This window comes from Agelaius tricolor, unplaced genomic scaffold (genome assembly GCF_023055355.1).
Source record: "Agelaius tricolor isolate 1412-34295 unplaced genomic scaffold, bAgeTri1.0.p SCAF_4, whole genome shotgun sequence".
NCBI lineage: Eukaryota > Metazoa > Chordata > Aves > Passeriformes > Icteridae > Agelaius > Agelaius tricolor.
The window spans coordinates 16,432,710-16,450,643 of NW_027269264.1; the positions used below are offsets into that span (position 1 = coordinate 16,432,710).

The 17,934-nt window shown below is 40.6% G+C and overlaps 1 protein-coding gene across 1 annotated transcript in view; it reads left to right on the top strand.

Moving 5' to 3' along the window:
- Positions 1-5,929: 5,929 nt before the first annotated feature.
- Positions 5,930-17,934, top strand: part of ROR2 (receptor tyrosine kinase like orphan receptor 2) — a 143,487-nt gene continuing 131,482 nt past the window's right edge. Inside the window, exon 1 of the mRNA XM_071424735.1 lies at positions 5,930-6,242. Coding sequence (XP_071280836.1) covers positions 5,930-6,242 — 313 coding nt within the window. The remainder of the gene's footprint in view (positions 6,243-17,934) is intronic.

Here is a 17,934-nt window from a genome sequence, read left to right on the forward strand (position 1 = left end):
GGATATGTATCTGAGGGAGAAGAGGGAAGGTCTTTGTTTTACCATATGGCTGATCCCTACTGCAGTATTGTAGTGTGTTTAGCTTGCCCCTGCTAGACTGTTTGTTGTCTATTTGGGGGCCTTTTTGGACTCCAAAGGCAGAGGAGTTGCAAGAAACTTCATGTCTGTAATATAAGAAAAAATAAATTGCGATGACAAAAATAAACTGCTTCTGGTTTCCTTACAAATTTTACCTCTTTCTCAAGTATATCCATCTGTCTGTGGGCCTGAACCTCCATGTTCCAATCCTGAAGATTTCCTGTTCCGTAGCTAAGACTACCTTTAAAAAGTAAAACAATAACAAAAAACCCCAAAAAAGAAAATGAAAAAAAACCTTGAAAAAACCCACAAACAAACAAACAAACAAACAAACAAAACCCACACAAAAAACCCCCAAAACCCAAAAAACCCCACCAAAACCAAACAACAAAATGCCCCCAAAATCAGACCACACTGAATTAAAAAGAAAAAAAAAAAAATGTCCTCATATTTTATTATTTTCTCTCTCCCAACTTCCCCCGTAACTGTCCTTTAGAAACTGACAGGCACATCCAGGCTCTCCAAAGAACATTCTCCATAGTCAATACCCCTTGGATGCTGACTTAAATTCTTGGTTCAGTTCAGGTTTTTGACACCTTCACATCTGTCTGGATGATTTTTCAAAAAGAAATAAGCTTTGTAATGACTTGCAAACATCTGATGCATTTTTAAATTGAACTCTATTTTTATCCTACAGGGTGTATAAATCTTTGGTGTAGGATCCACTGACGTGGTTGTGTCTGTCTCACTGACATAATGGTGTATTTTTGCTCTTGCCTTATAAACTGCAGCACTTAGCATTTTATCCCAGTACTGTGGGCTTGGGTGGTATATTTATAGTTCTTTATGAACTCTGGAAGTAACTAAGGGTGTCAAGGATGAATAGTCAGCCTTTTTTTACTTTGCAGTCAGTCAAGTGTCTGATGGTTGGTGCTCCAGTCTGACAGCCAGGACTTGCCTTGGAGTTTACATAAGTTAAATAGCTACAATTTTAATTGTTCCCATGCTATTTACAACACTGTAGCATGCTAGTGACATGGGATGGCTGACATAAACGACTGAAATAAATACACATAAGTAATTCAGTACAACTAACAAGATGATAATGAAAACTGCATGATAAAAGAACCCCGGTTTTATTTTTTTGAGCATGAGACTAAATGCCAAGATCACCTTTTACTGTAATGATAACAATTTCAAGGAGTACTTGAATCCTAGATTAAATCAAATCAGACACTCATGTTCTTGTTTAATTTATGAAATGAAAACCTAAGCCTCAGTCCCTATTCAGACTTTTATCTTCAATAAGTTATCCTATAATTGTTTCACACGTTGGAATAATGGATACAGAAGAGAGATGCAGCTTTTTCCCCCTTTCAGTTTTTATGACTAGAGAGATTTGAGGGTGCATGAGTCTGAAGACACTGCAGGTTGCTCAAACCATTGGGTGAGTGTGATTTTATAAGTTAGGGCAATCGGCTCTGTTTTTGGGAGTGTTGTCTGCATCCTGACTTATGAATCAAATGAAACACTTTGTTTATTGTTTCCTGTGGTTCTAGGCATGAGAAATATCCTTGGTGATCTTCCTTTAATAAGAGTGTTGATGGTATGAATGCTTGCAGATTTGTTTATTCTGGTGTGTTGGCTCCTGTAGCAGTACTATTTGACAGGTTTGTGTATGTTGACCTGGAAACAAAAGCAAAGACATAGTTCCTAAGAAATGGGTGAAATACCTTTCTCCTGGTAGAAATGGGTTTTACCTTCTGGAGGTAAAAATAATTCCTTCAAATTTTTTATTCTCACCCTTTTAGTACACACACACACACACACACACACACACACACACACACACATAAATCTCTCAAAATCATGTATATTTAAAGCATGAGAAGCAATGGTCTAAAAATGTGGATCAAAACCTGATTTTTTTTGTAGGAAAAGATTTTCTAATGAGTGTTTTTAAATTGTGGGTTTTTTTGATATTTACAGTAATTTTGTTTTATTTAATATTTGAAATATTTAATTATTTTAACCTATTTAATAGGTTTGGTTCATTAAAAAAAACAAACAACAAAACAACAAACCACAGAAATAGGCAGGTAGACTCTAAACATGCAGTTCTTTATTTGAATAGCTGCTCCAAACTATTTTCTTTTTGTTTCACTAACTGTAACATTTATTAGGCAATGAACAGTCTCATCTAATTCCTACATTATGCTCAGTGTCTGAACAATCCAGCTGGGCTTTCTCTTGTGCCTTCCCACTTCCATCCAGAACTCTCCAGTTTGTTTGCATACAATGACAGACTCCAGTAAGTGGAGTAGAAGAGTCATTCACCAAGTCATTCCGTGAGGATCTAGATGTCAAGAAAGGTTAAGAACCCAGCTCTCCATAGGTTGGACCGGTATTTGCTGGGCTGACACATAACACTGAGCACAATCACCTCAGTTCTCTTCCAAAATATGCTCTTCAGAAGACAGTGAGCAAAACTGTGTGTGTGGTCAGAATCAGGCACAGTTAGCCAAGAATCTCAAGTGCTGTAGCAGAAAAGTTTCTGGATCTCTGTGGAAGTGATCATTCGATTGCTGTGGCTGGGGCAGTTCTGAACATGTATAACTGATCACACAAGGAATGTTTACACCTAACAGGATTCAGCTAAGAATGAATATTCAAGACTAAACAGGTGCATTTTTGCATTACAAATTTGGACTTTAGTGTCTGAATCTTGTGTTTTATGCCCAAATCCTTTTTTCAGCTTTGGCCAATCTATGTAATGTAGTTTAATATTGGAGAATAAAGCCCAAGAGCTGATCCTGAAAATGTGAAACATGCAGGCAATGTTTTCTGTGCTGCTTTCATCACAAGAATAAAAGGATCTGGTGAGGAATTAATTTTTTTGCTAAAGATAGTGTACCAGTTAAAGTTTATCTAAGCTTGCAGGATGATTACAGACACACTGAGACCTTCAAGTTGGAACCACATTTAATCTTACACTTTCTTTAAAGTCACTTTTGTTATATCTATTATGAAAGCAGACAAAAATGGCATAGGGAATCCACCCAAATTCTGTCAGGGATTCCCCAGGAAGGTCGTGCTGAATTCCAGCTTTGCTCATTGCTTTTAACTGCTCCTATCAGGCACATACCATATGGTCATGCAAACAAATACGTGCACAGCTTTTTTTTTTTCTCAGCTAGTGACAAAACAGTTTGAGGCCATATGCTGCGCAACACATGCGATCTCTCTAATGGCTTATGTGAATTGGGGGAACCAGCTCAGAACGTGCAGTTGTTCCACATGTCTGTCTTTGCTGTACATGTTTTTCTACAATACAGAGTGAGAATTTGTGCTGTGGTTTCTTCACTGCAGTGACTTTACTTGCAATGTGAAATATGAATAGCAGTTTTTGTGGTTAGTGACAAAATAATTTGTGGGACTGAAGATGACTTAAATTCTCAGTAGCTAACTTGGCCAAGTCATTAAACGTTCATGAAATAACCAGTTTCCCCTCCCATGTCAGAAAAATTATTCACAACCAAAGTTTCTATCACATGCTAATTTATTCCCAAATGCAAAAAGTGGATCTATATCCTATCTATATCCTAGTTATTTTGTGAGACCTTTCAGACCCTAAGAGAAAAAAATCAAAATATTATTTATTGTAATGATTATGCAAAATGTAGACAAATTTATGCACACTTTTATTTCCTATTAGGCTGGAAGGCAAGTAACACAGCTGTACAATCATAAATTTCAGAGGAATAGAGAGTTTGAATTTGTACTTTACGCAAGTAATTGTTGCAGTTTTTTAACCACCTAAACTTTGTTTTAAAAGTCATAGCACTGTCTCTGCTTTAGTTTCTTGGGGACACTTCTTCACATTGACTTTATTTATCAATGTGCAACCAAATTTTTTGTTGATGCAGAGCTAAGAGGTGTTTTTAGTAAAAGAAGGTGCAAGAAGGAACTGATCTTGATGAATTGAACTACAAAAAAGGGGGGTGGGGTGGATTAATGAGGTCAGGATTTTGTCTCTGCTGTTAGTTATACACTGGAAATTATAAAGAAAGAGGGAAGTAGATTTTCTAACACATCATAGTATACCTCTAACTGGCCAGGTGCTGTAAATCACTGGTATGCATCAATCATTTCACCACAGAAAGGAAATTAAAAGTGCTCTAGTAGAAAAAGCATCTCCAGCACTGTGTCGACCTCAAGCCACTCATCATCAGAAAAATTAAATCAGACTCCCAAAATTTTGGAGGAGTGAGGGGATATTCAGCGTAGCAGGAAAACAGATTAGGATGATCAGGGAACACATAACTGATCATTTCAAAGGAAATTAAAAGATTTAGGTTTTTTTAGTGTAACAACATAAAGGTTGAGGCATGAATCTGTCATTTTATGTCATAGAGAGGGGAAGTGGGAAGGGTAGTAATGGCACAAGAGAGAAAGAATATAAACTTATCTGAATATATATACTCTGGAATCAAAGAAGCAAAGTCTGGAACAGCCTTTAACCCAAGGAATAGAGTTTATAAAAAGGATCATCACTACTTTTCCCTTAGGTTTCATAAGTTTATAAAAGGGATTTTAAAATGTGTTGTTGTGATGGCAAGGGGCTGAATCAGTCAGTCCCTACATTCCTGCCAAAGAGGGATCAAGACCTCCCTTTGTCATTCTTAGGTGCCAGAAGAATTTTCAAGATGGAACTGAAAACTTGAGAGGAAAGAAGCTGAGTGCAAAAGAAGGAAGAAAGAATATGTTGTAAAGTTTGCCTTTGTTTGCATTAAGAAGTAAATTTAATGGAAAATTAATTTCACTAAAATTATTGTGAATTTAGAGCTTGATTTGGAGAAGAACTTAAAGGGATTTGTACGTATTCAGCATTACTCAGCATCAGATCTTTACAAATGAAATCTAAAACAATAGAAATGTATTTGCAGTGAAGACATCTAATTTAATATGCTGTTAAATTACAACTCAAAAAACGCAGATATTAATTGGTGAACTGTATCCTTGGAGCTTATCTGCCAACTGTATCCTTGGCAGTTAAAAGGAGCCTGTTGACAGTTCTGCATTATCTTGGAATACTGATTTCTTTGAACTGCAGACGCAAACGAGGACAACTCCTTCTTTCCTCCTTCCCTCCATCACTAAAACATCAGCCCGAAAAGCTTACTTAAATTATGCTTAGAATGCTCTTACTTCTGGTAGTAAATAACTTGGAGACATTTTGAAACTTTTTGAAAATATTTGGAGATATTTTGAAACTATTTTTAAACTGTCAGCAGAATCTTTTCTGCCTGCTGAAGACAGAAAGCAAACTTTACTTTTGACACCCCATCATGAGAGAACCAGTAGAGCACAAAGAAGATCCCAGCCGCACTGGTTCTTGCTTCTCCGAGTACGTGCGGCGGGGCTGACGCCCCTGGGCGCTTTGGGGGCAGGAGAAACTGTGTTCAATCCACTGTTTCTAATGCTGCAGGGGTGCAAAAGCTCTTCACTTGTGCAGCGAGGAGGAAGAAGGCAAAGGAGAAAAGCCGTAGTGGTTTTTGGCCGATGTGCCTTTCGCCCGCTCCTTTTTGTTTTACTGGGGATTTTTGTGAGGAAAGTTGCAGGCTCCTGAGGCTTCTGGGAGCAGGACTCGCCTTTCAGAGGGGGCCCAACTCCTGCTGGCTCCTGGTGACCGTCGAGTGCGGGGGGAAAAGTGTGCGCGGACTCGCCCGGGGCCGGGGCCGGGGCCGAGGCTGCCCCCGGCAGAGGGTGCCGGAGCGATGGGACTGTCCCTGTCCCGTCCGCCCCCCGGCGCCGCTCCCCTCCCCTGTGTCGAGTCCCGGGTGACGTTCGGATGCTGGGGAAGGAGGAGGCGGAGGAGGAGGAGGAGGAGGGGAAAGGAGCGCAGCTTCCTCCGCCCCCAGTCGGGGACGGTCCGTTAGCGGGAGCGCAGGGCCGCGGCGGCGGAGCCCGGGACGAGTTTGCGGCGTTGCCACCGGACCCCAGTGCGCCCGCAGGCGCTGCTCCCTGCGGCTCCCGGCAGGATCTGTGCCGCGGCGGCCGGGCGGGCAGCATGGACCCCGCGGCGGCGGCGGGACGGCGGGGGGCGGCGGGCCGCCTCCTGCTCCTGCTGGCGGCCGCCTCGCTCCTTCGCCTCCGCGCCGCAGGTAAGGCGCGGCGCCCCTGGCTGCAGGGGAGGATGCTTCTGCTCTTCGAGTAGGGGTGTATGGGGAGAGGAGAGGCAGGGAAAGCTGCTCCTGTTCCTAGGAGAATTGCGCGTGTCCATTTGGGACCAGCGGACCCGCCAGCATCCCCAGGTGGTGATTCATGTTGGCTACTTTTTCTTCCTTTCTTACCTTTTTACTTTTCTTTTATTTCCGCCCCCCCCCCCTTTATTTTATTGTCTTCCTTACTTCTTTCTCGCTTTCTTTCCGCCATCCTTTTTTTCTTCTTTTTTTTTTTTTCTTTCTTTTTTTTTTCCCCCTCGGTTCTTCTTGGCACAATGGAAACCTGATGTTGTGTTCTTTACGAGGGGGCGGGGGCTGGCAGGAGGTGAGGGCAGCTACAATTTTTACCCCTTAGCGCATCCCCGCGCCCCTGCCCGGATCGGGGGACCGGCGCTCCGTGCCTCTTTTCGGTCGGCTCAGCGCTCCGGGGCTGGTTGGTAGCCGAGGCTGGTTGGTAGCCACTGAGGGGGGGCAGGGTCGAGGGAGAAAGAAGGAGAAAACAAAGGAAAGTTCGGGGTTTTGTTATTGCCGAGGGTGGATAGCAATGAGCGGAGCTTCCTCCTTCACTCTGCCCGCCTTCCAGCACTCTCCTCGGAATGGTTATAATAATGCGTTATTATTTGGGACATTGAGTGTTGCCAGAATCTCAGCGGGAACCAGGAGGGGATTAAAGTTGAGTGGGCGAGGGGGCAGCCGCCGTGCTTGCAGCTCATTTTGGGCTTTAGAGGGTCCCATTTTCTCTGTGTACCTGGCCGACCCTCAGGGACTGAGGAGGTCAGACTCTGGGCTCAGGAAACACTAGGACGCGCGGTTCAGTGAGCTCCGCGCTTGTTTTAAGGGCTGAATAAACTGTCCCTATTAACATCTGACCTTGCGCCGTGGCAGCAGCGGTGCGGCTGCTGAATAGATGCCAGTTTGTCCGGCATCTCCGAGGGTAGCGCCGTGATTTAGAGGCCTTAAGGGAACGTGTGGGGTTGGAGAGCCACGATGGTGTAAGACAGTTCCTGTAAAAGAAGCCACATAAACTTTTTTTTTTTTTTAATTTTTCCCTCCTCCACTCGCGCCTAAGTTGTGTGGGGCTTTCAGAGCAGGAAAGGGGAGGCTTAACGTTTTCGTTTTCTCTGGGATGTGAAATGCACCGTCGAGGTAGGAGCTGCCGGATCCAGCTCTTTGATCTTTCATGAAGCCATTCTCTGGAAAATTGCCCTCTCCCCCTCTAGCAGCAGATAAACTTTACTCTCTAAGTCCTTCCCGGGAGTCCTTGCCCAGGCACTGAGGAAGCAGATGACAAGGCTGCACCATTTCCATGCCAGGTTTGTAACCCTTCCCGTTCTGTCCTCACCGGGCAGCGCGGGAGTTCGCCGGGTTAGCAGTGCCTTCCTCCCCCGCCTTTCCTGGCTTTAACTGAATTGCACCGACGTGCTGGAGGAGACCGATGATGTCTTTAAGGAAAAACAGTGATGCTGCAGATTAGAGGGGACTTGTTAATCAATTGCACGTTTGAAAGAGCTTTTCTTCCCTTTGTTGCTTTCGCTAATCCATTTAGCTCTCCCCGGGAGGTGACAGATGCCTATATTTCCTGTTATTCAGCTCCGGGAACCGAGGTCTTGCCATTTGTTGCTTTGCCATGAAGGGAGAGGGTCAGCAGAAAGCTAGAGGTCTGGGAGCTTTCCGGGGCGAGAGCAGGAGGCGGGCATGTTACAGCTCGCGGATTTGGGGTCAGTTCCCGTCGCCTTTATTTTTCTTAGAGCCTTTATTGCTTCCTTTGAAGAGGCTGCCCCGCTGCTCTGCCCCTCCTGCGGGGTCCCGAGCTCCGGGGGATCCCCCGGGGCCGCAGGGAGGATGGCCGTCGTCCTCCGGCGGTTGTGAGAGCAGATGCCGGACTGTCCGTCCCCGTGCCCGCTTCATCCCCTTTTCCCCGAGCAGCTCGCTCTGTTTTCCAAATGCAGCGGCAGGGAGGTGTGCACAAGCGTCCCGTGAGCTTCTTTCCTTTCTTCCTTCCTTCTCTTGCGCCCCGCTCTGCTCCAGAGCACGATACGGCTGCCTCTTCACGGCCAGACTATCTCTGCTTTCCCGGAGCCTCCCCAGGGCTTTCCGCGGGGCGGAGGGGTGCGGGCTCCCGGGGACCTCTGGAGCTGCCCACGGGTGCCTGGCGCCGGGAGAGCGGACCGGAGCGGCGCTGGGAGTGTGGCAGCGGACCTTCGTCTCCTCTTGTGGGCGATGTGCTGCCCCGTCCCGTGAATGTACTGCCATGCTCTCCCGAGGCATGTCAGGTTTCAGCTTTCTCGGAGACAACATGAAATCATAAATTACCATTAAAAGAGTGTTTGGGGTTTATAATTTTCTTTTGAGCGCTACCTCATAAACAGGCGTGTGATAATCGTCTCAACCACCTGCGGAAAGTGTGGATTCACTCTACTCGATGGGCATGAAGTTTGAGACTCCATTTTCTTTGAATAAGCAGCACAGTGGTTGAGAGCCCATAATCACAGCAATAAATTCTTGTGTACTTCTATTGTTGAGGGGTATTCTTCTGTTTAATTAGATTTGCTTAATGGTAAACAGAGTATTTGTTAATCTACATTTCATTTAAAGGTTTATTTTTGAAAATGTTATTTCAGCCTTTTCAGTGCTCACTTTTAGAATATGGCCAGGTGAGAGGCAACGTTGAAAATGGTGATGCAGAATGGACCCGGCTTACAGACTTTTGCCCCCTTGCCATTAAATAGGAAAGGATGTTTAATCAACTGGAAGTTAATGCTCATGTGACTTGAGAAATATGCAGAATGCAGCGTTTAAAGAAAAACCAACCAAAACACCAAAACTCTGTCAGCAGAATGTCTAGGAATGAAAACATAATGGTAACTCATGACTATGGTTTTGAGAGCCCTGAAGTTTGTAAACTTCTACCTAACTTCATAAAGGAAATAAACCCTCTAATTTCAAACATTTTTACAATGTTTTTGGAGAAATTAATCCAAGTGTGGATTACTTCTGAATGCCTTTAAATGCTGAAGTAGAAAAAAGTTGTAAAATACTTAAATCTTAAAAGTTGCATAAGATTCAGCATAGCTTCACCCTGACTTTAATGCAAGAGATTCAGCTCTGGAAACTGTACACAAGTCATCTGATAAAAGTCAATCCATCTTTGAGTACAAGGAGTTCGCAGATAGCTTTTAATAAATTATATTGACCACATTAACTATTTTTAGGTCAAATCTCAATCAAACCTTTCTAGCATTAATTAAGTTGTTAGTTTAGTGATGAAGTTTATCTCTGAGTCAAGAGTTGGCACTGAGGTTTTTTTTCCTCCTTGAGTGTCTCAATTAAATTAAGCATTTGTACTGGAATTGCACTTTTCCCCTTAATGTCTTTGTTGCTGTAAACAGCACATAAATGCAAGATGCTGGAAGAAAAGGACAAGATGACAGACAAGGCAAATTAATCCTATTTACTGAGTTTTCAGTTGTTTGCAGAAAAGCTGATCTTTTTTCTAAACTCACTGCACTTTGTCTAAGGTGTGAATAGCTTGCAGGCATTGGCATGGAAATCTGTTTGACCACTAATTAGGAAACTGACAGTCTTAGTCCACCAACCAGTGAGAAGGAAGAGTAAAAGGAAAGAATGGTAAGAAATACTGGGTTTTGTTTGATAGCTGTGGGAATCTTCTGTATAGAAGACTTGTGGAGCCCTTTTCATAGCTTATTCTCAGAGTCTTAAATTCACATTTTAGATTCAATAAAAATATTTTTTAGTAGCACTCAGCATCTCAAGCTTTTAATCGTACTTCTGATTGAGATAATTTATTTTAAAGGTCTCTTTCTATTCATTTTTTTAACATTTCAGATGAAGAAAAAATATTAAGCCAACTTTTTTTCATTTTTTCAAAAATACTTCTTTCTATAGACGTTCTCTATTGCCTTGTGTGGTTGCTCAGAAGGAAGAAATGCTACTTACAGTATTCCATCTAATTTATAGCATCTGTCACTATGTTCTCTGTGCAAAGAATGGTTTGCTATTTAAGTTTGTTTATTCATTGTGAGGCTGTTGCTTTATAAAGGAAGTTGTCATTAGGCTCAGCATGTCTGGAAAGCATGCAAGCACTCAAGTCTTCTAATCCAGTGACTACAAAGTAGTTAACGCTTCAAAGAGAAGGAACGACAGGATTTTGTTGCACTGAAAGAAGATGCATTGTTTGTTAATCCTACTTTTAGTTGTTACTCTACTAAAGACTGCTACAGCCTCGCTAGTAATCATTTGAGACAAACATGGATTTTACTTGAATGACTGTCTTTTCTCTTGGTTTTGTCTACATGTAAGTAGTGACATGTCCCTTACCAGCTTTTTGCATTTACTTTTTCTGGGCCTTTGCCATACACCAATATTCACTTGCAGCATCCTACTAGATAGTTTTGCTGATGTTTTCCACAGACGTGACTCACAAACAAGCTTTTTCTCTTGACATCTGTTTGTCCTCCTTGGCCAGCTTGGGAAAGAACTTCCTCTTCCAAGTGATGCCAGCTGGTGATCTTTTTTTAAAAACTAAAAATGTCTGTACATGACTTTCCAGGCCATAAAGTATACTTTTCAAAAAGTCAAAAGGTGATCTCTTAGCTATAAATTGTGACTTTGTCTTCTGGATGGCAATGGGCAAAAGCTTTCATTTAAGAACACTAACAAATCTGCATTGTAGTATCACTGAGAACAACAAATCACACTAGAAATACATTTCACTAAGTAGTGCACTGATACTGCGATGGGCATAAGTAAATTAATTCCACCAGCGTTGAAGACCCTGTGAGAGTATCCTACAGACAGTTCCATCCTTCTGAGCAGGTGTTAAATCAGTCTGTGTCTATCTCCTTGAGCCATTGGGCAGATGCATCAGTAGTAGCGTGTGCTGTTCATGAAGCACAGGGAACATACTCCTCTGTGCTGATTGAATTAGCTCTCATGTATATTGGTGCCCTCTGGTTTTGCTGTAATGTGTGCCTGTGTTTGATGGTGAAGAAGGGTGCTATAGTAGCTGAGGGAGAGGAAGGGTATCACAGTATTACTGGTTCTGTAGAAAGTTTTTAAAGAATGAGTGTGCCTGTCCCTCTGAGTCTAGAGCAGAGTTTACTGACATCTCCTAAAGAGAAGGCTGTGTGGTTGGTGAGGGCACAGTTTCACAGACACCTGAAGCTCTTGATTTATTTAGCTAAATCAGCAAGCTGGCTCCATTGCAAAGAAGCCATAGAGAACTGGAAGAACACATGGACGGAGAATTAGCACAAGAGATAAGGCACTTCTTTCTTCCACTGTAATTATTTTTGTTGAAGCAACAGAAAGGTGTTTTCTCTGGGTACAGCTTGCAGAAACAGCAAAGTGAAATTATTGGGGAACTGTTGAGGGTCACAATTTGCCAGAGTTTGGTTTGCAAGTGTGAGAAGCTGAATCAGGAAATTAGATTGGATCCCTAATTTGCCATTTTTTCCCTGAGTAATCCATCAATATCCCATGGGAGACATATCCAATGTACCTTTTGGATCTGAAATTTCTATTCAAGGTGTGATTTTAAGACAACAGCAAATAGAATCAGTATTCTTTCTTGACCAAAAAGCACCATGTGTATATTGTCGTACCTATGATACCTCTACTGAACTTAAATCTCTGTCTTGTACTTTGTTAGACTTCCTTTTGTATGAATGGCATAAACATTTAATTCTGTAACTTCAGATTACTTGTCTTCATCCCTTGCCACTTGTGTTCATCAGAACTGCTCTATGGTGTTCATTTAGCAGTTCATCTGGTAAGTATGTTTTCAAGATGAAGTAGTTTCTCTAAATTATTTTCCTTGATTTGCACACTTTAACACCTTAACATTATTTTTTTCCCCTGTGGTATTGTCTGTGTAAGAAGAATGGCTTGACTGGTTGTATAAAGAAGAGGTAAATTTTGTAAGAGTTCTAAAATTCCAAAGGCTTACTTTTCAAAACAATCTACAAAATTGTCTAGTTGAATCATTCATGAAACTAACAATGGATTGTTCTTACCAGAGCAGTAACACAGTCACAAATTCAGCTATTGTATAGATAGAGAACAGAAAATGTACCACAAAAGACAGGAGGAATTTTATTAATGTGTCCTTAAGTATAAAAATTATGGTTTGAAAATAATAAACTTGATTTCTACTGGTCAGAAACACTCTACTAAGTCAAATGAATAAAGAAGAAACCAAAAATCACAGAGCTCTACTAAAGGCAGGCTAGTGAGAGTGGCAGGCTGCTGCACAAATGGAGGAGATTGGTTTCTTCCATGTCTACAACAGAATAGATGGATATCATATCTCTAACTTGGTTGTAGAGGAGGCACAAAAGATTTTTTGAATAACAAATTTCAGGGGCAGAGATAAGCAGCCTAGGGAATTCCTAGGAGCAGGCTAACTCAAAGCACACACACCTCAGGTGTTGAAGCCAATTTCACAGGAAGACCTCAACATTGCACATTGAGGGACAGGAGGTCTGGGATGCAGCAGTGCCACCTCAGATTGGATGAAGATGTGGGACCTTGCTTGTTTGTTCTTCTTCTCTTTGGAAGCAGAACAAAGGTCTGATTGTATAAAAATAAAATGTCTCTGGAGGAAAAAAGCCAAGAAGGACTGTCCTAGAAACATTATTTCAATTTGCTTGGATATGAATGAGAAATTCTTCATATGAGCATATCAAAAGTATTGTTGACTAGAGCAAGGTCTGAAAAATGAGAAAATGGAAAAAAAAAAAGAAATATGGTATTACTTGACAGTCTTGGACTACAGCAGCTAAGTAACTTTAAAGTAAGTTCTGTCAATCTCTTGTATAAACCAATAAAAAATAAAACTGCTTGAAAGCTTAAGATGCCCTAACAATGTATAAAATTTTCTGTGTCATTCATCATCTGAAAGTTTAGGAAGAAATTACAGGATGTAAAGAGAATGCTGAGATTTTTTTATACTTAAAGCAAGAGAGCACATATTCTGGATGATAAGTAAAGAAATGGTTTTGCTGTGCTTGTTTATAGTTTGGAAAAGTGACACAGCAGAACTGTGTTACAGAAAAAACCCAATAATAACACTAGACCTACTAATGTTGCAACAGTGTTTCCATATATAATAGAATTTATCCCTTCTTAAAAATCCAAAAGTATAAATAGGCAAGTGAAGGCTGTAGACAGAGAACCCAAATATAATATCATATGTACTCTTTTATTTCTGTTCTGGTTCTAAATATGTGTTGGTTTCCACATTTTACTCACAAAGTAGAGGAGCATTTTTAAAATAAAATATCCTTTTGACATGTGCTGCCCTGATGCATATTTGTCAAATAATACAAAACCTTGGAAACTGCATATCAGGGAGCTGACTGGACAAAAATTAGCCCTGCAGGATCCAACCCAGTTCTGGCCAGGCTCCCTGAATTGGCTTCCCTCCAGTCCCATGCATCCCTTATCCACCAGTATTGGTGTGGAGAAGAGATGATAAATGGCTGGGAGGGAGAGCACATGGCACCCCTGGCAGAGCAGCTTAAATTGCCGTGGAACCTCATTCTTGGAGGCAGAAATTGGATATGCAAAAGTATCAACATTATTGTGGGAGCTAGAAATTTTAGAGACAATTCCACAATATTATTGTAATTGATGGCTGCCTAAGATATGGATTGTGCAGAGTGAAGCTGAACCTGTGCGGTTTAAGTTAGAAAATTCTCACCCATCTCAAAAATCTAGTCTGCAAACAGGTGTTTGATTAGTTGTCAGATTCTCACCACAAACCACCTTGGCCGTTTGTCTTTGTGTTAGAACTCTTGAATCTTCAGCAGTTGCTGCTTAAGCTGCATTTTAGGAGTCCACTGAGTTTTTAATTGCATTATAGGTAAGAATAGATGAGCTTTGAAATTAAAGGTCTTAATAAAACAATAGAGTTTTTTCAGTACAATAAAGAAGGAAATGGACAGAATCTAAGTTTTGTGAAAATTTGAAAGACCTATTAAATCTTGAATATTCTGTAAGTTGAAAATACCAAGAATCTTGTATCATCTATCTGTAATTAGTTCTTTAAGTCTTACAACTACTGTACAGAAATACAGATCATGCTTCTTTTGAGTAGATGTGAAACATTTCTTTCAGCAAGTTGAAAAGAAAAAAAAGGGGAGGAGTCTATGGCAGAAAAAACAGAGAATTCCATTCATATAAGAATTTTCTTTACTGGGGAGTGGGAAATTAAAATAATTTATGATACTCTAGGAACTTGGTAGTTGAAGGATGAGCTTAAACATAAAAAAATGTTTTAAAAATTGTAGTTACAGTAGTGGTTAATGATGATTCCTTCCATGGTAGACCAGAATACCTTACAAAGGGAAAAGTGGTAGTAGTAGATAAAATTGCAAGCTTGAATAGGATCTGAACCAAACCTACATGAGAAAAACATATCTGCTTTATGTTGTTTAAATTTTAAAAATAACAGGGCTTCATAGCTCTGCCTGGAAACAATTTAATACAACAAATTGGGTTTTTTTTAAAGTATTTCCAGCCAGACCAGAAGCAGTACTTAATAAATACCTTGAAAGGGTGAGTCTGTTCTTTGGACTTGGTTTTGCAAACTCAGTGAATTTGGATGTTTATATCTGAAATTACAGATAGTAATCCAATCCATTTTTTCTAAAGCTGATCTCCCATTTATCTTTTTCTCTCTGAGTCAGTGTAGAAATATGATTCAGAAATGCATTCTCTAACAGTGGTAGTAGAGAAACTGTTACAAAGTTCATGATACTGTGGTTTTCAAAGCAACAGAAAAAAACCCAGCCGTGGTTCTTTGAAAGGTTATGTGTAGAGAGCTTTTGGAAAATGCTGCTCTTGAAAAAAATACACTTATTTTGCTAGTGTTTTATTTAAGAACATATCACATGTAGAAAATGTTTTGAAGAGGATCATGCTAGTCAAACACAAGGGCATACAGAATTAGGAAAGACAGGTTTCAGAAGTTACACTGGTCTGTAATCCAAAAGCCAAATTTAAAGTCAGGAGCAACTTTGATTCTGGAACTTGAGGATGATGTGTTTATGCAGGAAAGAACTGCAGAAACAAAGGTGTTGATTTATAGCATATTTTCAGAATTACAAAACCGGGAAAATGTTATCTCATATTTACTGAATATTTACTATGTTCACAGAGGCAATTATTAGAAAATCTTAGTTCGATGTGAAACCAAAGAGTAAACTAGATGCAGTTTTCTTCCTGCAGGCAAGGCGTTATTGATCAGTGGAATACTTGTAATGTCATCTTTACTGATACTAAATCATATTGGTGTGGGATTTATCATTTCTAGAAGTAGAGAAAAATCAAACCTCAATACTGTGGCATTAGGCTCTGTAGAAATTTTTCTAGTGCCTTTACATCTGTTATATTTTCTAGGAAGACCAAGGTCTTCTGTGACCACAGTATGAAAAAGGGGGAAATAGGATCTAGAAGGACTTTGAGAGGTTGGATTATTTATTCTTCAAGACAGAGTCAACTTTCGCTGGCATAACCTATTCTCCAGAGGTGACAAGAGCAGAGATTCAGTGACTTCCACAGGCAGGCATACAGGCTTGTGATTACTTACACTTGTTTGCAATCCAAGTGCATTACTTCCTGTTAAAATTTATTCCTCTATTTTTTGCAATTGTAGTTGATTTTATTTTTCTGATCTCTGAAATAGTTCCTCAAACTTTTACATAAATTCTTCCCAAAAATTATCTTGTCTCCTTGTAGATATCTCTCTCAATATTCTCTTCACCACTACTGTGTTCTCAGCCTTTCCTCTTGCATCACATTTTCTGAATCTCATGGTTGTCCTCATTCTTTACTGGACCTTCTCCAAAATGTCTTTCTTGAAGTGTGCTAATCAAAACTGGTGTATTCTAGCTCATGCTGTACCAGGACCAGCTGAAGGAAGATGATTGTTTCCTATATTTACTGGATGACGGTTTATTTCCCAGATTGAAGCCTGACTGTTTTGTGGCAGGATACCCTTGCTCAAGCTCTGATCCACTCCAGATCTTTCACAAGGAATTGTTGCCAAGTCCCTGTTTGGTACCAGTGAAATGGTTTAAGCAGGAAACTTTCTGCCTGTCTTCACTCTATTGCCTGTCTTTATTCCCACCCTCTCCATACCATTTTTTTTTTGCTGGTGTTTGATTCCATTTACTAAGACCAGAATGTTGGCAGCACATAACAGCTTGGTGTTGCCTATGGAGTTCAGTAAGGCAGATATCCATAGCACTGAAACTTGCAACTCTCCATTGTTTCACTAACCACAGAGACTTAACTCCAATGGTTTTCTAAGGAGCTGTTATTTGCCTTTGTATAAAATTTTGTGTTTCACCTATGAGAATGTCATAGGGAACAGCTCCCTCCCCACTAGCACCTTCAGACTATCATTCCATAGAGGATAATAGATGTCATATTGTGGTCCTCAGGAGCTAAACTTCCAGCAGCAGAAGCTCTTGTAACATGTGTAAGTCTTCTGTGGTTTCTTCTTAAATAACTTGGCTTTTTGTAACTTTCATTTCTATAACTCTGGTAATGTACATTTTCATGTTGTACCAGATTAATCAAGTTGAAAGGCAGAGAGTTCATACCTGCCTATTTTGAGAAACTGATTTTTTTTTCAGAGTTCACATAAAGCCCATAGAAAATTTTCAAATGACAGTTTTCTGTCTCTCACTGTTAATATCATGCCTGCATCAATGTAATGAACTAAAATTGTACCCTTTAATCTCACACGGGGTCATGTATTTCTATTTCTTTTACTCTTCAAAGTCCCATGTTGAGTGAGTAGTTGCATGTTGCAAGACCAAAGCAATTAACTAAAACTACTCTAGCTTTGGAAACATATGATATAAATTCATTTTTAAGCATTAATACTTGAAATTAGTTATGGGTTTAAAATTCTGGAACTGATGTAAGAATAAATAGATGTAGTTGTCATTGTCTCTATGGGGTTTTCCTCATTTCCTCTGCATCATCCAATCCTCTTCCTTCATCTTATTTTTCTGTTCTTTGATTTAATAATTTTGTCTATAGCATGATTCCTTCTGACATTTGGGTGTTTTGTTGTTTGACTGTTTTCTTTCTGACTCCCATTAAATAGCACTTTAGATCTTAGGAATTCACAGATGTGCTATGGTTGCCCACTAAGTACTTCAGTCATCCACAGTGGCTGTTCCTAGCTGTTTGGGAAAAAATGTCCCTGGTCAGCAGGTAGGAAAAATGCCTCCAAAGAGATGATTTTCTGTGACTGAACAATTAGCATGCTCCTTTGTAACTCTTGTTGCTTGAGAAGCTGCTGGTATCAGCACCTGTACTTAATTTAACATGAAATAGAAGACTAAAGTTATGAAAGAGTGGTATGGGAAGTATGGGAACAGGTGGTGTGGATGGACATGTCTGAGCAGAGTGTCTGGACTGTGATTCAGTTTATGATGAAAATAAGTGTGTGTGGGGTATAGAAATGGAGTTAGGGTTGTAAGAATGTGTGCCAGCAAATTTAGGGGAGTTTAATGTGCTCCTGAGTGTGGAGTGGCAGGGAATTGGAAACTTTAGCTGTGGCACCACCACCATGGCTGCAGTGTGGTCTTTG